Consider the following 21,909-nt stretch of genomic DNA (forward strand, 5'->3'; position numbering starts at 1 on the left):
AATCATAGTTAAATCCAAAGAATACAATATCTAATCACAATGTCCTTCTAATAAAATATTAATAATCACAACTAATTATTCGTCCCCGCAGCTTGAGAGAATCTGATTCATGGGACCAATATTGCTGGACAAGATTTATATTATGTTGGTTCAAATCAATGTGAGCTACCATTTTGTTTGAAATGACACGAGAATTTGGACATTTCTTATATGGACAAAACTTCTTTTGGGTTGAAAATAAAAAACAAACATAAAGAGGGTCATGAATTGAGGTGCACGTTGAAATTGGGTTGCATATGTGTCATGTTTGGTTGTAGAAATTAAACTTTCTCGTGATTTAGTAAGTGGAGTTGAAGTTGTTTTTGACATCTGGGCCCTCTCATATCATGCATGGATTGCACACGCAGGTTTTTCTCCTTCCTTAAGCAAGAGGCTATGATTCACTTATCATTGCTAGATAGAAAGCCATGCCCAGTATATATGCTTATGTTTCCTTGTCCACAACATACTAGGTGGATGGGTGTTTGTTTATAGCGAATTACAATTATGTGAATTCAACAGTTAAATCTCTTGTGTGGTGGAAATTTAACACAACAAGCAAGAACGGTTAAATCTTCACTATACAAACCGTCTAACGGTTTAAAATAGAAATTCATATTGAATCCGCATAATTTTAATTCGCAATGAAGAAAGACCTTGGTTGATAATGATCATTGCGAATCCATCATTTTCTTTCATTTCAAATTGTATATTTCACGCTCGAATCAATGTAACCCTATATGATTGCTTACTTTGTGTAATTATTCTCCCATGTTTCTACTGTTTAGTTGAATTTCCTTTTCTCCTAAGTAATGCAAAAGAGATATGGAGGATGATATGGAGGGGCCAAGGTGCATGAATTACTAACCATATGACCCCTCACCATAGGGCCATATTAAATTTATTCTATAATCCTTGTGCTGAGCTGAGCTAGCCATTATCTCTAAGCATAGCTCAATGTCGTTTTGAGGTATGGTGGGGATTGAATTGTAAGAGTTTCGGTATCCATTCAAAAGATGAAACATGTAGTCACATACACATAGATCATTTTCAACACTTATTGAATTCATTTACTTGTTATGAAACCTATCACTAAATGAATTGGTTTGGTTCAACTGGTCTTCTAGTTAATGTCCAAATGAATACAATTCGAAATGTTCTAGTTGATCGATTCAAGTGCGCACAAGTTTGAATTTAAAACCGACCCAATTCAAACCGTGCTCACCCCGACTCTTTCTTGGGCGGCTAAAGTTGCTAGTACCCTATTTCGACCTCTTTCCACAGTTTCCACTTTTGGGCTTTGTGGACTAGATTTGATGAAATTACAGTGTCAACATTTTATGGGCCAAACACAGTACCACTCAACCCAACAAAAGAGCCCATTGCCATTGATAGCCTCCTCAGCTCTTCTCCCAAACTCAGTACGATAGCACCTCAGTACTGTACAGGCTACACACCGCAGCGAAGTTACTCCTCTCCCACTCTCTCTCTCTCTCTCTCTCTCTCTCTCTCTCTCTCTCTGCCACTTGCTTGACCATTAATTATGCAAACGTTGCTATCGCCGGCAGCTCGAGCCGGCTACTTCACGGCAGCGCCACCGCCAGCTGTCACGGCTCGGCCCTTAGCTTATCATCTCCCTCTTCGATCAATCTCCGACCGCCACGTGCCCAGCCACACTCTCTCTTCTTCTTCTTCTTCTTCTTCTTCTTCGTCTTTGTCTCTTCCTTCATTTGTCGCTCCCATTCACAGAGGATCAAAGCTCTCCTTCACCACTGTAAGGGCTTCTTCTACTCCAATTTCGCAGACATTCACTTCCCCGAACGATGAATCCGAGAAGGCCAAGCTCCTCCAGGTTCTCTTTCTTCAACTTTGCCAATTTTACTCTGTTTGTTTGGTTTCCGAGAAAATGTAGGACAATATAAGAACATGAAATTTCAAAAATTGCTAATGAATTGACCCGAATTGGAAGCCATAGATTTGACAATTACGAATTTTGCAATGGGTAGTGGAGGATTGATTGAAAAGCAAAGTGCTTTGTGTGGTGTGTGCACTGTGTAGGTAGCCAAAAGGTTAGAGAGCACAGCCAGGTACTTCAAGAGGTTGGGTGGTTTAGGGTTTTGGGGGCAGCTGGTATGCACTGTTGTGGCCGCTGTGATTCTTTCATTTTCGGTTGTTATAACTGGCAAGATTTCGTCACCGCCTACTTTTTATGCCACTGCCGGTGGGATTGTGGCGGCATTCATTTCTGTGTTTTGGTCATTCGGGTACATTCGCCTCTCTGATAAGCTTCGAAGAACCGCAAGTGACCCTGCAAAGGTATTGTTCAATTGTCAGTTGTGGGAAAGCTTGTGTGTTTATATTGAATTGTATGTGCCTTCTTGAAATTGATACATATATGTGATTATACATTTTTGTGGACAAATGCTATTTTGACTTTGTGCTTGATGTGCTGGTGTGAAGTTCCATGGGATGCTGGTAGGTGTAATTTCTTGCAATGCTTGATTGATGAGATGGAGTGATTAATTGTTAAACCTTGCCTCCTGTAAATCTCTAAGTTTTCTGCGATTGCACATATTACTTTGGTTGGCAGAGGCTTTTGAGGTTTACTCTTTTGCATGTTGAAGTATCAGGGTTTTATTCTATCCCGTTTTCTGGACTAAATGAACTAAAAATATCTTTTGCTAGCTTGGGGCATAGGCTGAAGTATGAAAACAATTGTTCTGCTCTTCGATGGTAAATTAAAAAGAAAGAGTCAGGCACCCTCAGTCACCCAGATAATTGCAATAACAATCACATGTCAGTAAATTAACTGCTTTTGATCTCTTCATCTGCCTTTTCTTTTTCTTTTTTTGTTCTTTATTTTCTTCTGTCATTATCGTCTCATTATTAAGCATCTGATTGAAGTTAGCTTATATTCCACTTTTCAAAATGCTGTGAAAGATAAATGCCTCCATTCTTTGATGAGACCTTTTACCTTCTACATCCGTGTCCACTGCTTCCAATTTGCAGGCTCCTCCTCGTGCTGATGTTATAAGGAGCTTAAAGAATGGCATAATACTGAACCTGTTGGGTATGGGTGCTTCTGTTCTTGGCATGCAAGCCACAGTGGGACTGCTGGTTGCTAAGGCTCTTACTTCCTCAGCAAATCCGTATTACCAGGGTCTCTCTCCTGGTTACAGTCCCGTTCTTGCCTTGGATGTATTCTTAGTGCAGGTATTCATATATCTCACTTTAGTTTTCATTCTGAAACATTAGGTTACTAATGATTGCTTATGTCAAACCATATAGATATCACTATAATAAAAAGCCGGAATTGTTCACATTTTCATTGCTGTAATGAGCACCAGTTTGCTTCAAACTCTCAGATACAGTTACCTTTAAACTCAATATAATCCATAATTCAGATTAACTTCTGATATACCACTGAACCAAAAGTATTTGAAGCAGGAAAACTTATATAAGTTTGGCTATGATTTTTAGACAAGAAGCTTTAAGCGGGAGAAGACTGATTTCAATCTGTATATTCCTTTTGCAGGCAGCGGCTAACACCATCCTTTCTCATTTCCTGGGACTTGTTTTCTCATTAGAGCTGTTGCGCTCAGTGACATTGCCACCTTCAGAAGGCATTCCCATTCCTAGGATCGCATAAGTTCTGACTCTCTATCTTTTTAGCATGGTGTGTCTTGCTAAAAATGCTTTGAAGCCATGATTTTTTAAGTGTTTTCTCTTCTCCATGATGTTATACAACGAACTCGGTTCTGTATTATATTCGCAGATTTTGCTGTTTTTTTCCAATTGCATTTTTATGTGATTACAAATACCATGGTAATTGTAGCAAGTGCTGCAAGTCTCAACAAACCCATCCAAGAAGCAAACAAAAGAATATGGATGGTAAGAAAATTCTACAAGTTGAATTTCCAAATATCACGCTCCAAAAGTTTCTAGGCAAACTCAAATAACGACATATAAAAGATTGCAAACCAAAACAATCTATATGATTAGCATGATGAAATTCTCTCTCTTTCACCCCATATAACACGTAAAGATCAACCACCAAGATCCAATAATCCAATAACTATTGACCAAAAACCTAACAAGATTATAAGCTCCAGAGCCAAAAACAATGTAACGCTGAAACTCAAATGTAGAAACTAATTGGATCCACCCAAATGTTGTCAACCATGCCGTCTGGCTGTCAATATGTATAGCAGCATGCCAACAAAAAGATAACCGAAGTACTACTTCATACGTTGTAAACCGTCTTTAAGGCTGTCATCACACTTTTCCTAGCTCCGTGATACCCTGCACCATATATTGATGTGTTTCAGTAAATCAGAAGCAACTAGTAAAACCAAACACGGCTAACATCCCCAGAATCTGATGGTTTGACTGATGCGCAAAAGACGATAAACTACAAAAAACTTGATATCTGGTATGCATAGACAGTGAAATAAAATGAACGAGCAGTCCAAATGTAACAGGAAAAAACTTTATGTCTATTGCGGAACGAGAAATTCTAGAGAAAGGGCTGATATCATAAAGACAATCTTCAATGACAATACTCTGTATGAACAAACAGTGATTTTTGGAGACAATATATGCAAGTAAAGTACTTCAGAATTAGAGCTTGAAGGCACCAAAACCTTTTCAATTGATCATGTATCCACAAACAATAACCAAGTTAAATTTATAGTTAGATTATTGATATGCAAATGCATGTCATAAAATAAATATTATGGGTATACACTCATATGGGTTCTCTTGGTCTACAGAAATTTTACACTTTCAAATGAGCTTCACTTTAAACAAAGTAAAACAGTTTAAGATAATTGGTCTGTCACATCAACCAAAAGTACCAAGCTACGAATGAAAAACATTATACTTTGTTTGGAAAGTAAATACAGTAATAATCCAAATACAAAATGTAGTCAGTATAAAACTAATCCAAATGACAAATTGAGCATTTTTGTTTTCTAGATAGAGAGAGAATTGGAGTGAGTTGGAGGAAGGGGTACATCCTACAGCCTACACCATGTGCACCATACAAACAAAATCCAGAGATTCTTTCAAATCAACAGGACAGATGGATTCAGCAAACCAGCATATATAACAAGCATAGCCTCAACTAATTCCTCTAATGCCTCAACGCACAATTTTTAGGGATGAGGAGGAAGAAGAAATATTATACATAGGTAAACAGAAGAGTGTGTCGCAAGTGCAGAGAAAGAGAGATCACACTTACCTACTGCACCTTCTTCTCCTTGTTTGATCGCAATGGAATTTTCTTTAAGATGCTATCATCAATTTTCCTGTACTGTGTTTGTATTGCTCTATTTGCTACAAGAAGCTTCTCATCAATGTGGCCCTGATACTTATCATACACTACTGGCACTGAAAGACTAAGAACAACCCCTGCACAATATTTAAATAAATGTACATAAATAAATATAGTAAATCTGGCAAGAATATGCACATAAAATATATAAAGATACAAACGGCAGAGAAGAGCTTACCAATGTAGACAAGAGTGAGGAAGTTGAAGAAGCTTCCGATGTAAGATACTAGCCACAAGCAAAAAGCAACCTGCACACACAAAGCGAAATTTCCAAATAGTAAAATAAACCATGTTCTGTTCAATGCTTTCCATAAAAACCAATTCACCTCATTGTCCCATAAACCTAGGGCGGGAAGCAATTACACCAAACCTGAAGAAAGAGTTTCCAATTTCGGCCAATAGCAATGTCTCGTGCAATAGAGAGAACACGATTAATCCAAGCATGCAGTGCATCAGCAGCCTTCATGACAGAGGCCTCAGAGATTTCCATATCAGGGAGAGGCGGCAAAGGTCTGAATGACAGTAGATGTCGCAATTCATTTTAAATTACCTCAAACTAAAATCAATGCTCAGAACAGTTTAAATCATCACCAATCTTCCCCAAAACTATTGATTCTATTTCGTCCGTCTCAACTCGTGTTTATGGTTACTTTCTTTGCAAAATAAAAATTCAGTAAAAGTACTTCAAAATTCAAATTTAATATTTTCCTAGTGAAAATACTTCCAATCTAAGCTAAGAGAACCCGGAAATTCTCAGTATAATGACAACAATAGTACAGTATACCCAAAAAGAAAAGGTTGAAATCGTCAAGAATTAAAGGATACCTGTTGAGAAGGGAAGCAGATTTGGCCCATAGGAAGAGGATGACCACAAGAAGCAGTAGAACATTGGCCACAAAGGACAAGAGGTTGTAACCAGCTCGTTCAAATAGGAACCACGAGGATGCTGTAGAGGTTAGCAGTAAAACTCCTCCACTCCATTTCTTCCACAGCAGCACATCAGCAACTACCAGAACCAAAATTAACATAATTAATTACAATCAAATCAACAAGATTATATTGAATAAAAATGTAGAAGTTACATAATTCAAATCTATCGAATGTTAGAAACGATATTATATTCAGTCGTCATCAATGGAAGTAGATGGGATCCAGACCAAATCGGAATCGGAAATATTCCTATACTGATATACAAATCAAAAGCATCTGTATAAATTATCTGTGTGCATGTATATATACAGAGAGAGAGAGAGAGAGAGAGAGAGAGAGAGAGAGTACCATGGCCACCGCCGAGAACTTGATGAACGGAAATGCGACGAGGAGGGACAGATTCTCCCATGGAGATTAGGGTTTTCAGAGAAAAGAGAGAATTTGGAGAGGTATTTTGATAGGGAGGGAGATGGAAATTACAAAATGGATGAACTATAATTAAAAAGAAGAAGAAACAGAAACTTACCTTTTTTTATTTTTTTTTTATTTTTGGACTGTAATTAACTTCTCAGCCCAAACTGCTAACTGGGTCTCTGGGTTAATACCTGCCCTCCCATATAATATAATAAATCTCATCTTAACTCTTCATTTAGTGAGGGCAAGATTTGGTCTAACCGCAAACTCTAATCTCACCTGCTTATTCGAACAAAAACAAAATCTCACCTGCTTATCATAGAAGGGTTTTTTTTTTAAATGGAGATTTACTATGAGCCTAAATTATTATTAAAAAAATCCTATATAAAATAGATTTTAGAAACACACCCAAAAATCATTTTTTTTTTTTTTTTGAGAAACAAAATTTCATTCAACACTCCAAAGAGAGTACATCAGCTTCAAGCACAGGGAGCAACCATCTTGGTGCTTCCTCAATCCAGGTAACAAATTCGTTACAATGAAATGCAAACTGAGCCAAAGTGTGTGCCACTTTATTACCGCAACATAACAAAAAGGTTTTTAACTTTTTTTAAATTACAAAACTGACATTAAACAAACTCAACCCCAAAACCTCATAAAAAAGCTCAAAACACTCAATAGGGCATCAAAGTAATTTAATAATCAAAATTAAATTCAATAGGGTCAGCTGTCATTTGTTGATTTTTTTTGAGTTTGTTTATAGAAATTAAATGGTGTATGATTTATTTATCTATATTATTAGTGCTAAGAATGCATATATGACTAAATATCTTTCTTTTTTTAGGGATTGTTTGACACTGCTTTTGTAACCACTCAAAGTACTTTCTAACAAAAAAACATTTTTGATATTGGTAAAAAAACTTTAAAGTGTTTATGGGTCTTAAAAACGATTTCTTGAAAAAGCTTGTCTTCAAGAATTCTTTGAATTTTTAGGGGTAATTTTGACGTACTTGTAATAAAAAACACTTATAAAAAAGTGCTTCCTACATAAGCAAGGCAAATAGAAAGTATGTTAGATTAAATTAAGTATTTTGTATTTGATCATAGGACCGTCCCAATTATCATAAGAGAAGAGTGCTTGACTAAATCATTCATCTTAACTGGAAACTAAGGGCCCGTCCAGTAATGTTTTCGGAGAATGTTTTCTTAGAATATTTTCAGAGAATGAAAACAAGAAAACAAATTTTCATTTTTAGGAAATAAAAATGCGTTTGGTAGATTAATTAGAAAACATCTTCAGAAAACAAAAACAATGAAAACGTGTCTGGTAGTACAATTTGAAATAATAATATGTGAGTTATTTTTATGAAAACTTTTCCTATGAGAATGAAAACAACTTTTTTTTGTTTTCTACAAGTACACATGAACTTGTTTTCATTTTATGAAAACATTCTCAGTGTTTCTGTTTTTGGACTACCGAACGTGTTTTTGCCTCATTTTTGTTCTCAAAAAATAAAAACAACCCCTTAAAACGTTACCAATCGGGGCCTAAGATGCTATATAGAAATGGAAACCAACTTTTAGAAAAAGAGGATGATATATAGAATGTCTTGTGTTATATGTTTCCTTCCTTATAGGTCATATGCGAAGCAAAGGCAAAGGGGACCACTCTGCGTTAGGTAACATTCACAGGGAAGCAGATCAACTGCCAACTATCATACTTGTACCGGGTGAAGCAAACCCTTTAACAAACATGATGCAATTGCAAGCAAACAATTAGTACATATGTCAGTCCAGAGAAGAACGTGAACATCCCATGGAGACAAAACCACATCATTTTTGTTCAACATTGCATTTGATAACAAGCCAAATACGATTGATGGATCCATTAAGAAAATACGAAACCCGTTAAACTAATTTTTTTTTTTCTGATCTCTCGGGTTGTTACATCTCAGAATCTCGGATAATACATACAATCGAATTCAGGTCACAAACATGGCAAATTCAAGACTTCAGAAAAACGAAATCCCAATGAACTTGGTGCGTATTTGTTCCTTATGCCCGTGGATACCAAGCTTTAACCAATACATCAAGAATTATAGCTTATCAAAAGCTTGTTCAGTTTGATCATCAGAGTTCTCCTCATCCTCATCCGTGGTCTCTCCTTTATGATTCTCTTCGCCACCTGAACTCGTTTTAATCTTCTTCTCCTTTTTCCTTTGCTTTTTCTTTTGACGTTTCAATCGCTTCTTTGCTGTCCGCTCTTCTGCTGATTTTAATCTTTCCTCCCTTCTCATAATGAACTCGGCCTCTTCTTTCCTTCTTTGATAGTCCACTTCCATCCTAGCAAGTCTGTCTTGCTCTTTCCGTCTCATCTGCCGATACTGTTCAGGCACAATTTGGGGTGAGAAAAAGTATACATGAAATTTAGCCGCCAGCTTAGCGTCCAACAAATCATAACTAATCAAATATTCCAACGTCAAGCAAAGAGCAGATGTATGAAAAGAAAATTATAGTTTTATGTCTTCAAATACTGATCAAACGTATCAACTCTCCATCCCTTGAGACTGATTCAACATCAAACTCAAAACTATGGAGAAGAAAAAAGCAGTTTCAGCAAGCAACTGGCTGTATTCTATTGCAATACCCTAGGGCACAGCTCTGTTAGCTTCAATTCAACTTCCTTCAGGCTGACTGGGGTACAAATCCGGGCTTTCTTGTCCCTTAGTTTAAACTTGAAATAAGAAAAACACTGCACTCTACTGCACTGCTCAGGATAGCAGGTTTATCCATCCCTTGTACATATAATAACAAAATACAACTTTTCAAAGAGCACAATACATTGTTTAAATCGGGAAGGTCCCCAAGTTCAAGCAGAACATACTATTTCAAACAAGATAGAGAGACAGAGATTCGTCTATAAGAGAAAAAATTCGCTAATTAAGGTCATGTGCTGCAATCCACATGCTAAAGTAATTAAACACTTTCATGATAGCCTATTGTCCACACAAATAAACCATATAACAGAGCAACCACCATACTCAAAATCCGGTCAGCCAACAAGGGCACCGAAATGTTTCCACCAATCCCAAAGGAACACTGAATGGTAAACCTGCTTTACTCCGTGACAGAATCTCTTTGATTGCCAAAAAATTGAGCATAACTCAGGTGTGCAACTCTTGCATCTCAGTAACACATTGTTCTACATTATGGGACATACGTGGCTGCCCCAATGTACTGTAACTTGTTTTTGCAATTAGGCTAAGCACATACAATATAACAACACCCTCAATATACTAGCAGTGAATCTTACTAAAATAAAGAAAGACTTGCTCAATCCCAAAATTGAAAAACCCTAAACTCCTTACTTGGGAGTTCAATGGCCCCCAGTCTCTGCATAGTCACACACTATGCATGGGATGACAAACACTCAAATACCACCTCATGGCAAGTAAATTCCAGATTTTTCCCACTGAGGGTACTCTCACCATGGACATAGGTAAATGTTTTACCATTGGGGTTCTAAGCCCAAAAGTAAATTCAAATTCGAAACCAAAGGTCCCTAACTGCATTACTTATGTTTTATACTCAGCTATCTAAATTCTGAATAACCAAATTTATCAAGACACCCCAATAGGCTACCCTACGTATCATCACTCAAAATACTCCAATTTGTTCAGTAATTTCGTCAAATAACCATAAAAATCTAACTAATATAGTAACATCCCTCAGCCATTTAAATTCTGAATAACCAAATTTCTCAAGACACCCTGCTAGGCTAATATAATACATATCAACACTCAAAGTATTCCAATTTGTTCAGTCATTTCATCAAATAACCATAAATATCTAATTAATACAGTGACAACACAGTCACCATTGTGATATTGAATCAGCTAATATACATACCTGATGAAAGTCGCCGGAGCCCGACCCGGCGGAGCTACCTGAGGTGTTGCTGACGCGGACGGGGACATTTTCGAGAATCCTCCGGAGCTTGATCTCAAGGTCCTCTTCCTCCTCCTTGAACACCGGCGGCGTATACTCCACAAGCGCCGTCGAGCTGGCCGTTGTCGGTGGCTTTGGCGGTAGCGCTAATTTCCTTTCAGGCGCCGCCACCAGTTGCAAGTCCCCGTCTTTGGGTCCGCCCGACGACATGTCGTAGAAGAGAATCCCTAATTTCTGATTCAGGTGTGGAGTGTGATGTCAGAATTTGTGGATTCTGAGATTGAAGAGGGACGTCCAGAGATTTGAAGAACCCTAATGGCAGATAGAGTGTTGTGACTTTGGGTTTAATTTTTTGAGTAGAGAGAGAGAGGATAATAATCTCGTCTATAAATTGATTTTGGAAAATATCACTTAAGTTTTGCTTTTTGGTGGGAAAAGACGATTGAAATTTTTCTTTTTTTCTTTTTTTTGGTGGGAAAAATATACGGTTGAATTGAAATGTTTGCTTTTTTGGTGCGAAATTTGATTTTGTGGCGCAAAAATTAAACCTGGGTTGGGCTGGTCTAAGTGAAAGTTTATGGACTACAATTATTGGGCTTTAGCTCATATTTTGCCCAAATGACCTTTTTTTTATAAAAAAAAACGATATTGGAAGAGAGGGATTGGAACATATAATCTTACGGGTAGGGATAATGGAACTAAACAAAGCAAATTTCTCTTGTTAGACAAATACATGTTGCTAAATTGTGAAACTTAATTCATACATTGATAAAAGAGTCGATTAATATGTCGTTCAGATTCACAGTTTCTAGACAAAATAACATAATTGTAATTGCCCTCCATGCCAATTGTCACCAACACAATATTATTACAATTCATATATCAATTCTCACTAATCCGCAAAACATGCATACATACACCGGCTTTCTCCCATAAAGTTATTAAGCTATATCAACATTTATGCTTTTTATGCAACATTCAAGTCAACAAAACAAGAAAAAGAAAATGCTTTAACACAACAAAGCAACTTTAGTGGGACCTCAATACATCATTAGTTTGAAGAAGTGGGAGGAGGACTAGTACTTTTGTCCAAGATTTGGAGGGCTTCTTTCATGGTCGGTCTCTTTTGTGGAGCAAAACTAGCACAATTAAACCCTAATTTCAAACAAGCCAGCAAGGCATCTTCCCTGCCCTCCACCTCAGTCCTAATCGCCACGTCAACCATGATTAAAACCCGAATTTTCTCTTCAGTCAACGAACCCGGGGTCCATTGTGCCACTAATTCTCGTTCCGAAAGTATCCTTCCTGTGAGAAGCTCAAGCAAGACTATACCAAAAGAGTACACATCCCACTTAGGGTTCGGCTTCAAGTTCTTTAGACATTCTGGCGCTTGATAAGGCGACGATGCACCACCGGAGGATGACATAGCAGCGGCAGGGCTGCCACCAATTGGGAGCACATCATGCATACCTTCTCGAGTGGCTGTTGATTTTAGGCTATCAAAGTAACCCCTGGAAGAACCGCTGGCTTTGTGACTACCCAGGTTTCCTAATACCAGCTTATCAAGGCCAAAATCACTAATTATGGGCTCCATATCAGAATTCAAAAGAATGTTGCTTGGTTTGATATTCCCGTGCACATGTTTCTTCTCATGGATGTAAGCCAGCCCCCTAGCAACCCCACTTGCTATCCTCAGCCGAGTTTCAAGAGGTAGATGACATGGTGACGACCCTGCTCTTCCTACAAAATTCCAAACATATTTGAGATAGATGACACTAATGTAACAAATGTACGAGGCAGTATATTCCTAAACATTTATATCCCAAAGTACGAGCACGAATACAACCCTGGACCACAGATACGAGAAATTTTTCAGTGTGACCGTAAAAGATGCGATTAGTAGTTTCGTTAGAGTTAACTAATATGTTTATTAAGAATCAAACAAAACAAATAATGCAAACGAGTAGGCCCAAGTTTGTTTTTAACTTTTTCCAAGCAAGCATCGCTATATCCTGCAGACACAGAGAACTTGTCAACTCAACCGATGCGGTGCAGGGATTCTGTTGGTTCCAATCCAATAGTTTTCGACTATTTGGACCAGAAAAAAGATTTCCATGTATCTTTTATCATGGTTCACGGGCAGTTATGAATCTTCTCACTAATTTGGCACTTGTGAATCATTAACAGATGACAGAGTGTATGGTAATCAAAGAAATAAAACTAATGTTATGGGCTGATACAAAGCTTTTATTTTAATCAACGGTCAGGTGATAAAGCTGAAGAATGGGCCATTGGGTTTACAAAACAGATTATCAAATTTATGAAAAAAACAGACTGCAAAACAAGACCTCTGAATTCCAGAGACCCAAGAAATAAATAAAGAAAGAATCATGACAATGCATTTATAAAGAAACAAAATTGTTTTTAAAATAAATAAATAAAGTTGTTGGGTTAATTTTTAATTAAATTTGGAAGACAACTTGCATGCTGGAACTGGAAGTACAAAAAAAATACTGCTATAATAATTGGTAGTTCACAATTCCATATAAACTGTGTGAAACTAAACTTGTTCAAAGGAATAATAATTGGTGTAAACAAATTAGATGAAAGTATGATTCTAGTTAGTTCTAATTAAAAACACAAGGATGAGAAAAAGCGCAATGTAGCACAAAACACATAATTTCACTAACGTACGCCAAAAAACACACAGAGAGAGAGAGAGAGAGAGAGAGAGAGAGAGAGAGCTTACTGTTAGTGGTGCTGGCAAGGCTGCCATTGGAGACATAGTCATAGATCACAAGCTTCTCATGGTCTCCCCAGTAAAACCCACGAACCCTAACCAAATTGGGGTGTTTGAGCTTGGCAATGGCCCTCACTTGGCTCTCAAAATCTCTCATCTTCACCACCCCACTCTCTCCAATTCTCCTCACAGCAAGCTCAGTCTTGTCTTCAAGCACGGCCTTGTACACAATGCTTGGGCCACTGGCTCCCAATACATAAGCTGATGCTTTGAGCAATGTCTCAAGCTCAAGCTCTGCTTGATCCCCATCTATGGTTACCAAGACACCTCCTTTCTGAGACTGCTCCCCTTTTTGACTCTGCACACCACCACCCACTTGCCCATCTTGGTCACTATCTGAGCTTGTTGATGTCTCTTCCCCTTTGATTGTCATGCATGAGCATGCAACAGATTTTACTGCATTTGGGCAAAAGTATTAGATACAGATTACAGAATATAGATATCAAGAGAAATTATATGGAAAATTTTGAGTGAAATAAACTAAATTGCAAACCTTTCTGATCAATGTCTTCTTTTGAGAAGATTTCTGGCTTCTTTTCTAGCTCTGTGGCACTGCTGCTTGTTGTGTTGAGAAGTTTTCTCTTCCTGACTTGGTAGACATAGAGAATGACCAATCCAAGGATGGCTATTCCGGCCAAGTCTCCGACAGCAATGGCGGCGATGGTGCTGGGTTTGAGGCCACTCTGTGGCTGGTTCTGAGTACCATTTGGTCCACCAGGTGTGTTTGATACTGGGGTTGTGTCAAATGTTCTTGGAATGGCTGCAATGGCTGGAGAAGAAGAAGAAGTGTTGGGTGGTGTGGAGAGAGTAGAAGGAATTGCACAAAGGCTCTTCAATGGCTTGCCACAAAGTTCACTGTTTCCTGCAAACAGCTCTGTTTTCTGGTTGAGCAGAGCTTGTGAGTCTGGAATTGGTCCACTCAAATTGTTGAAGGAGAGATCAATGGTCGAGTTCTCTGAAACCCTCTTTACAAAATCAACTGGTATTTTTCCTGAGATTTTGTTGTAGGAGAGGTTCAAATAGCGCAAGTTGTCTCCACCAAAATCCAAAGGTAGAGTCCCATTGAGCAGATTTGAAGACAGATCTAAAACCTCAACTGAATTTAACCCAGTTGGGAGATTACCCGAAAAGTAATTACTTCTCAGAGAGACAACAGTGAGGTTTTGCAAAGAAGTGAGATTTTCAGGGACTTTGCCAGCCAAAGCATTGTCAGAAACATTGAGAAACTGGAGGCTTTTGAGACCTGAAACCAAATCATCAGGCAAGTCACCAGAGATGACATTGTTAGAGAGAGAAAGCACCTGAAGCTCTGAGGCATTGAAGAGGGTCAAAGGCAGGGACCCATTGAAGAAATTGTTGGAAAGATCAAGGCTGTGAAGGTGTTCGATCGAACCCAATTCTGATGCAATCGAACCCAGAAGCTGGCTGTTGGGGAGGACCAAGCTGGTGACTCTGAACATGTCTGGTGTTCCAGGGTTTCCTATTTGTGTGCATGTCACTCCATTCCAAGAGCATGGCGTTTCATCATTGTAGTTCCAGCTTTCAAGGACAGAGAGAGGGTCGCTGAGGATTGAGTATTTGAACGAAAGCAAGAGAACCCCATCTGAGTTTAGAGCCAAAGTTGAGCTAAGTAGCAGAACAAAAATGGAAGCGACCCTCCAACAGAACTGGAGTTTTTGAGCGCTGGAGCTCATGATTGCTTGAACTTGTTGCTGAGGCTGAGCATGTTGGGGTTTACAAGTTCATGGTAGAAAAAGAGTCTCTGTCTGTGCCTCTGTGAGAGAGAGAGAGAGAGAGAGAGAGATGGTGACCAACTACAGTTTGTTGTTTTGGTCACCAAACCAAATCTAAAGCTGAAGCAAACTTGGTTTAAGTTTGCTAAAAAGGAACTAGGAAGAGATCAAAAAGGCAAAGTTTTGGTATGTGAATAATAAAGTTGGTGTGAATTCAGTAGTGAGGGAGGGAGGGAGGGAGAGCAAAAGAGATGGAGTAAAATATTTGCAGTTGATGAAAATGAATGGAACTTAACCCAACAAGGGAATGACAATAAAATTATGGCTCTGGTAAGTACTGGCTATCTTCTGCAAACTCTCAGTAAGACTTTATGTAAACTCTGGTGTTTCTTTGGACATAATTGGAAATGGAAAAGCTGTGAGGAATCTTGTTTCTGATATTGGACATAGGAGTGAGTTGGAGCCCATAACGTGTTCTTCAGAGAAGGGGTTAAAATCTGCCGTCCTGTTTGAGGCTTCACATGATCCATTTGTACTGGCTTCCACTTTTTTTTTTACTGTGGGAACACTGGTTTTGGGAGGATTTTATTTTTCTTTTCTTGACCCTTTCTTTTTTGTCTGCTTCTCTTCTTTTTCAGTTCGCAGTATTGACCACTCCTTACATATGTATTTTTTTATAAAGCAAAAAAAATAAACTTATTGCATATATGAAAACATATATTTTTCGCTAATTGCATAGTTTCAGTTGAGCTCCTTTTAGTCATTGGGTTTTCTCTTTTTCTTTTTCTCTGTTTTTCTGGTTTTTTATTCTTGCAGTTTGCAGTATGACTTGCCAAAGATCCTTCAATAAAGCTTCTTGCAAAATTTAATGCAGAGTGCATAAATCTTACACTTGATAATTATTAGATTTAATTTATGCAATGTTATGATTATTGTAAGATATGACATGCAATTTGATGTGTAGATATGTACAGATGCAATTTTATTACAGATGACAGACAGATCTGTACTATTGGGGACGAGTGTAAACGGACAAAAGAGAAATTTTGTTTTGCCAAAGTTCGGAAGGGGAGGAGAAAAGTTCACTCACAAAAGTACGGTCGAGATTTGAACTTAGGACTATTTGGGAGCACACTAAGATCTGGGCCAATCCAACTAACACCCCATTCCAATCGTAACAAGAAGCAATTTTTTTTATTTTTTTTCATTTTTCTTAAAGTAAATGTAAGTTGGAAGCCAATATCAGTTATATACTAGAGTTGATCATATATGAATTGGATTAATGGAGGGGTTGGTAATAGCTAAAAATGCAGAACAAATAAGACCTGCTTTGCCTTACTTTACTTTGCATTGAGCCCACTACACTAACCGTTGTGGTCACTAAAAATGTCGTATCCCAAGCTAACCCACTAATCAAGATTTCCCTTTTTGACTGAACCACTCCTCATTCTCTAACTTCCCCTTTTCATAATCCTTCCCCATTATTCTAATCATGGATTATTGTTGGAAAATGTAGGTTGTGGGTACTTAATCTTATATTAAACATGGCAATTAACCTTTAGTTAATTTGGTCCAACTGCTGTGGTTGCTTGGTCTTGTGCCTATATAGCCTTGGTGACTGGTATGCTTTTCACCTGTATACATATAAAATTATGAGACAACCCTCAAAATTCCTTCAACATGGAAATATAAAAATGGAAAGGCATAGAGATCAATGTGCATGATCAATTGAGTGAGGCAAATGATACTGCTAGTAAGATTTTCTCAGATGGTGGATGTTGCTTGAGAGGGAAGAATTAGTCAACAGGGTCAGAAGGTGGTTCATGCAAGTCAGTCTGCACTATTTTAATTTCCTACTCAGAGTTCTGATACAAAACCATTATGGTGACATGTGATAGAGTTAAAGCATTCAACTCAAATATCTAGTATTTTTTTAAGCTACCTTCTACTTTATACCTTTTCGTTCCATTTATCCCATTCCATGCTCATTCCACAATGAAGTTTCACCATCGAAATTGTCTATCTTCTGGATCAAACTTTAAAACCGTAAGGGCAGAGAGGGGGGCCCAAAGCGGACAATATCGTGCTACGGCGGAATTGATCCCGGAATGTGACATAAAATCATACCAAGAACTGTGGAAATATAACTTTTAAGAAGACCCTGCAAATAAAAAAATTTAAGAAAGAACCCTAGAACCCCTCTCAAAAGAAGAAGGAAAAAGGAGCATAAACTGCTGATTGCCAGTGCACTTTGTATCCCTTTTACTCATATATTCTTTGTCAAAAGACTGGTCAGGGAGAACTTCTAGAGTGAATCTACCTTAAAATCTGAATTCCAACCCATTCTCATTCACTTTTCTCTTTAGCTAAGCAAGCAAGCTTTCCTTTCGGTTCACTTCATAAGCTCACATGTTACCTTTTGATTGTATTGATCCTATAAGCTTTGGCCATTAGAAGCCACATGCTTACAGCATGAAACTTAATTACATTTCTTAATTAAATCACTAAACAATGCAAACAAAATTGTATGAAGCTTGATATATAGATTGTTATGCCATAAATGTTACTTAAGCTTGGTTTCTTAGGCTGAAGTGGCAGAGCTACAATCCATGTTAGTTAACTTACACTTAGAAAAGTTGCACATAAGTTAATCTAAATTACATGAAAGGGGGATTTGAATTCGAATGCAAAGTTGAGAACACATCCGCTCTAGCTAACTTACCTAAACTCTTGAGCAGGTTAATTAAGCATGAATAAGACAAGTATTTAGATGTGGAAGTTACTTCGATAAATGGAGTCGACCCTCCCTATGATATGATGCCGTGGTGAAAACGTTGTCTCACTGCATCAAATCATAGTTAAATCCAAAGAATACAATATCTAATCACAATGTCCTTCTAATAAAATATTAATAATCACAACTAATTATTCGTCCCCGCAGCTTGAGAGAATCTGATTCATGGGACCAATATTGCTGGACAAGATTTATATTATGTTGGTTCAAATCAATGTGAGCTACCATTTTGTTTGAAATGACACGAGAATTTGGACATTTCTTATATGGACAAAACTTCTTTTGGGTTGAAAATAAAAAACAAACATAAAGAGGGTCATGAATTGAGGTGCACGTTGAAATTGGGTTGCATATGTGTCATGTTTGGTTGTAGAAATTAAACTTTCTCGTGATTTAGTAAGTGGAGTTGAAGTTGTTTTTGACATCTGGGCCCTCTCATATCATGCATGGATTGCACACGCAGGTTTTTCTCCTTCCTTAAGCAAGAGGCTATGATTCACTTATCATTGCTAGATAGAAAGCCATGCCCAGTATATATGCTTATGTTTCCTTGTCCACAACATACTAGGTGGATGGGTGTTTGTTTATAGCGAATTACAATTATGTGAATTCAACAGTTAAATCTCTTGTGTGGTGGAAATTTAACACAACAAGCAAGAACGGTTAAATCTTCACTATACAAACCGTCTAACGGTTTAAAATAGAAATTCATATTGAATCCGCATAATTTTAATTCGCAATGAAGAAAGACCTTGGTTGATAATGATCATTGCGAATCCATCATTTTCTTTCATTTCAAATTGTATATTTCACGCTCGAATCAATGTAACCCTATATGATTGCTTACTTTGTGTAATTATTCTCCCATGTTTCTACTGTTTAGTTGAATTTCCTTTTCTCCTAAGTAATGCAAAAGAGATATGGAGGATGATATGGAGGGGCCAAGGTGCATGAATTACCAACCATATGACCCCTCACCATAGGGCCATATTAAATTTATTCTATAATCCTTGTGCTGAGCTGAGCTAGCCATTATCTCTAAGCATAGCTCAATGTCGTTTTGAGGTATGGTGGGGATTGAATTGTAAGAGTTTCGGTATCCATTCAAAAGATGAAACATGTAGTCACATACACATAGATCATTTTCAACACTTATTGAATTCATTTACTTGTTATGAAACCTATCACTAAATGAATTGGTTTGGTTCAGCTGCTCTTCTAGTTAATGTCCAAATGAATACAATTCGAAATGTTCTAGTTGATCGATTCAAGTGCGCACCAGTTTGAATTTAAAACCGACCCAATTCAAACCGTGCTCACCCCGACTCTTTCTTGGGCGGCTAAAGTTGCTAGTACCCTATTTCGACCTCTTTCCACAGTTTCCACTTTTGGGCTTTGTGGACTAGATTTGATGAAATTACAGTGTCAACATTTTATGGGCCAAACACAGTACCACTCAACCCAACAAAAGAGCCCATTGCCATTGATAGCCTCCTCAGCTCTTCTCCCAAACTCAGTACGATAGCACCTCAGTACTGTACAGGCTACACACCGCAGCGAAGTTACTCCTCTCCCAGTCTCTCTCTCTCTCTGCCACTTGCTTGACCATTAATTATGCAAACGTTGCTATCGCCGGCAGCTCGCGCCGGCTACTTCACGGCAGCGCCACCGCCAGCTGTCACGGCTCGGCCCTTAGCTTATCATCTCCCTCTTCGATCAATCTCCGACCGCCACGTGCCCAGCCACACTCTCTCTTCTTCTTCTTCTTCTTCTTCTTCGTCTTTGTCTCTTCCTTCATTTGTCGCTCCCAATCACAGAGGATCAAAGCTCTCCTTCACCACTGTAAGGGCTTCTTCTACTCCAATTTCGCAGACATTCACTTCCCCGAACGATGAATCCGAGAAGGCCAAGCTCCTCCAGGTTCTCTTTCTTCAACTTTGCCAATTTTACTCTGTTTGTTTGGTTTCCGAGAAAATGTAGGACAATATAAGAACATGAAATTTCAAAAATTGCTAATGAATTGACCCGAATTGGAAGCCATAGATTTGACAATTACGAATTTTGCAATGGGTAGTGGAGGATTGATTGAAAAGCAAAGTGCTTTGTGTGGTGTGTGCACTGTGTAGGTAGCCAAAAGGTTAGAGAGCACAGCCAGGTACTTCAAGAGGTTGGGTGGTTTAGGGTTTTGGGGGCAGCTGGTATGCACTGTTGTGGCCGCTGTGATTCTTTCATTTTCGGTTGTTATAACTGGCAAGATTTCGTCACCGCCTACTTTTTATGCCACTGCCGGTGGGATTGTGGCGGCATTCATTTCTGTGTTTTGGTCATTCGGGTACATTCGCCTCTCTGATAAGCTTCGAAGAACCGCAAGTGACCCTGCAAAGGTATTGTTCAATTGTCAGTTGTGGGAAAGCTTGTGTGTTTATATTGAATTGTATGTGCCTTCTTGAAATTGATACATATATGTGATTATACATTTTTGTGGACAAATGCTATTTTGACTTTGTGCTTGATGTGCTGGTGTGAAGTTCCATGGGATGCTGGTAGGTGTAATTTCTTGCAATGCTTGATTGATGAGATGGAGTGATTAATTGTTAAACCTTGCCTCCTGTAAATCTCTAAGTTTTCTGCGATTGCACATATTACTTTGGTTGGCAGAGGCTTTTGAGGTTTACTCTTTTGCATGTTGAAGTATCAGGGTTTTATTCTATCCCGTTTTCTGGACTAAATGAACTAAAAATATCTTTTGCTAGCTTGGGGCATAGGCTGAAGTATGAAAACAATTGTTCTGCTCTTCGATGGTAAATTAAAAAGAAAGAGTCAGGCACCCTCAGTCACCCAGATAATTGCAATAACAATCACATGTCAGTAAATTAACTGCTTTTGATCTCTTCATCTGCCTTTTCTTTTTCTTTTTTTGTTCTTTATTTTCTTCTGTCATTATCGTCTCATTATTAAGCATCTGATTGAAGTTAGCTTATATTCCACTTTTCAAAATGCTGTGAAAGATAAATGCCTCCATTCTTTGATGAGACCTTTTACCTTCTACATCCGTGTCCACTGCTTCCAATTTGCAGGCTCCTCCTCGTGCTGATGTTATAAGGAGCTTAAAGAATGGCATAATACTGAACCTGTTGGGTATGGGTGCTTCTGTTCTTGGCATGCAAGCCACAGTGGGACTGCTGGTTGCTAAGGCTCTTACTTCCTCAGCAAATCCGTATTACCAGGGTCTCTCTCCTGGTTACAGTCCCGTTCTTGCCTTGGATGTATTCTTAGTGCAGGTATTCATATATCTCACTTTAGTTTTCATTCTGAAACATTAGGTTACTAATGATTGCTTATGTCAAACCATATAGATATCACTATAATAAAAAGCCGGAATTGTTCACATTTTCATTGCTGTAATGAGCACCAGTTTGCTTCAAACTCTCAGATACAGTTACCTTTAAACTCAATATAATCCATAATTCAGATTAACTTCTGATATACCACTGAACCAAAAGTATTTGAAGCAGGAAAACTTATATAAGTTTGGCTATGATTTTTAGACAAGAAGCTTTAAGCGGGAGAAGACTGATTTCAATCTGTATATTCCTTTTGCAGGCAGCGGCTAACACCATCCTTTCTCATTTCCTGGGACTTGTTTTCTCATTAGAGCTGTTGCGCTCAGTGACATTGCCACCTTCAGAAGGCATTCCCATTCCTAGGATCGCATAAGTTCTGACTCTCTATCTTTTTAGCATGGTGTGTCTTGCTAAAAATGCTTTGAAGCCATGATTTTTTAAGTGTTGTCTCTTCTCCATGATGTTATACAACGAACTCGGTTCTGTATTATATTCGCAGATTTTGCTGTTTTTTTCCAATTGCATTTTTATGTGATTACAAATACCATGGTAATTGTAGCAAGTGCTGCAAG

The 21,909-nt window shown here is 38.2% G+C and overlaps 5 protein-coding genes across 5 annotated transcripts; 2 read left to right on the forward strand and 3 right to left on the reverse strand.

The window, feature by feature from the left end:
- The first annotated feature begins 1,484 nt into the window (after positions 1-1,484).
- LOC117637201 (protein TIC 21, chloroplastic-like) lies at positions 1,485-3,839 on the forward strand. Its single transcript, XM_034372040.1, has 4 exons — positions 1,485-1,891; positions 2,098-2,355; positions 3,049-3,252; positions 3,575-3,839. The coding sequence occupies exons 1-4, from the start codon at positions 1,583-1,585 to the stop codon at positions 3,686-3,688; spliced, it is 885 nt and encodes a 294-aa protein (XP_034227931.1). The 5' UTR covers positions 1,485-1,582; the 3' UTR covers positions 3,689-3,839.
- On the forward strand, positions 1,510-21,839 carry LOC117637202 (protein TIC 21, chloroplastic). Its single transcript, XM_034372041.1, has 5 exons — positions 1,510-1,533; positions 19,571-19,913; positions 20,120-20,377; positions 21,071-21,274; positions 21,597-21,839. Exons 2-5 carry the CDS (start codon positions 19,608-19,610, stop codon positions 21,708-21,710), a joined length of 882 nt encoding a protein of 293 aa, XP_034227932.1. The 5' UTR covers positions 1,510-1,533; positions 19,571-19,607; the 3' UTR covers positions 21,711-21,839.
- LOC117637203 (reticulon-like protein B11) lies at positions 3,929-6,904 on the reverse strand. The gene is made up of 6 exons (XM_034372042.1): positions 6,653-6,904; positions 6,200-6,380; positions 5,745-5,886; positions 5,553-5,622; positions 5,282-5,451; positions 3,929-4,341 (listed from the first exon to the last, which is right to left on the reverse strand). The coding sequence occupies exons 1-5, from the start codon at positions 6,711-6,713 to the stop codon at positions 5,282-5,284; spliced, it is 624 nt and encodes a 207-aa protein (XP_034227933.1). The 5' UTR covers positions 6,714-6,904; the 3' UTR covers positions 3,929-4,341.
- On the reverse strand, positions 8,462-11,009 carry LOC117637205 (PRKR-interacting protein 1-like). Its single transcript, XM_034372045.1, has 2 exons — positions 10,628-11,009; positions 8,462-9,102 (listed from the first exon to the last, which is right to left on the reverse strand). The coding sequence occupies exons 1-2, from the start codon at positions 10,874-10,876 to the stop codon at positions 8,815-8,817; spliced, it is 537 nt and encodes a 178-aa protein (XP_034227936.1). The 5' UTR covers positions 10,877-11,009; the 3' UTR covers positions 8,462-8,814.
- LOC117637200 (receptor protein kinase-like protein At4g34220) lies at positions 11,490-15,645 on the reverse strand. The gene is made up of 3 exons (XM_034372039.1): positions 13,960-15,645; positions 13,416-13,862; positions 11,490-12,406 (listed from the first exon to the last, which is right to left on the reverse strand). The coding sequence occupies exons 1-3, from the start codon at positions 15,158-15,160 to the stop codon at positions 11,718-11,720; spliced, it is 2,337 nt and encodes a 778-aa protein (XP_034227930.1). The 5' UTR covers positions 15,161-15,645; the 3' UTR covers positions 11,490-11,717.
- Positions 21,840-21,909: the final 70 nt, after the last annotated feature.

This window comes from Prunus dulcis, chromosome 8 (genome assembly GCF_902201215.1).
Source record: "Prunus dulcis chromosome 8, ALMONDv2, whole genome shotgun sequence".
Taxonomy (NCBI): domain Eukaryota; kingdom Viridiplantae; phylum Streptophyta; class Magnoliopsida; order Rosales; family Rosaceae; genus Prunus; species Prunus dulcis.

Excerpts from the sequence above, each read along its gene's own strand:
- LOC117637202 (XM_034372041.1), top strand. The coding sequence starts at position 19,608 with ATGCAAACGTTGCTATCGCCGGCAGCTCGCGCCGGCTACTTCACGGCA. Across the intron at positions 19,914-20,119 it reads AGAAGGCCAAGCTCCTCCAG|GTAGCCAAAAGGTTAGAGAG; the intron begins GTTCTCTTTCTT and ends TGCACTGTGTAG. Across the intron at positions 21,275-21,596 it reads TGGATGTATTCTTAGTGCAG|GCAGCGGCTAACACCATCCT; the intron begins GTATTCATATAT and ends TTCCTTTTGCAG.
- LOC117637201 (XM_034372040.1), top strand. The coding sequence starts at position 1,583 with ATGCAAACGTTGCTATCGCCGGCAGCTCGAGCCGGCTACTTCACGGCA. Across the intron at positions 1,892-2,097 it reads AGAAGGCCAAGCTCCTCCAG|GTAGCCAAAAGGTTAGAGAG; the intron begins GTTCTCTTTCTT and ends TGCACTGTGTAG. Across the intron at positions 2,356-3,048 it reads CCGCAAGTGACCCTGCAAAG|GCTCCTCCTCGTGCTGATGT; the intron begins GTATTGTTCAAT and ends TCCAATTTGCAG.
- LOC117637200 (XM_034372039.1), bottom strand. The coding sequence starts at position 15,160 with ATGAGCTCCAGCGCTCAAAAACTCCAGTTCTGTTGGAGGGTCGCTTCC. Across the intron at positions 13,863-13,959 it reads AGAAGACATTGATCAGAAAG|TAAAATCTGTTGCATGCTCA; the intron begins GTTTGCAATTTA and ends GCCCAAATGCAG. Across the intron at positions 12,407-13,415 it reads CCTTGCCAGCACCACTAACA|GAAGAGCAGGGTCGTCACCA; the intron begins GTAAGCTCTCTC and ends GGAATTTTGTAG.
- LOC117637205 (XM_034372045.1), bottom strand. The coding sequence starts at position 10,876 with ATGTCGTCGGGCGGACCCAAAGACGGGGACTTGCAACTGGTGGCGGCG. Across the intron at positions 9,103-10,627 it reads GCTCCGGCGACTTTCATCAG|TATCGGCAGATGAGACGGAA; the intron begins GTATGTATATTA and ends GTGCCTGAACAG.
- LOC117637203 (XM_034372042.1), bottom strand. The coding sequence starts at position 6,713 with ATGGGAGAATCTGTCCCTCCTCGTCGCATTTCCGTTCATCAAGTTCTC. Across the intron at positions 5,623-5,744 it reads ATTGGAAACTCTTTCTTCAG|GTTGCTTTTTGCTTGTGGCT; the intron begins GTTTGGTGTAAT and ends TTGTGTGTGCAG. Across the intron at positions 5,452-5,552 it reads CCTCACTCTTGTCTACATTG|GGGTTGTTCTTAGTCTTTCA; the intron begins GTAAGCTCTTCT and ends AATATTGTGCAG.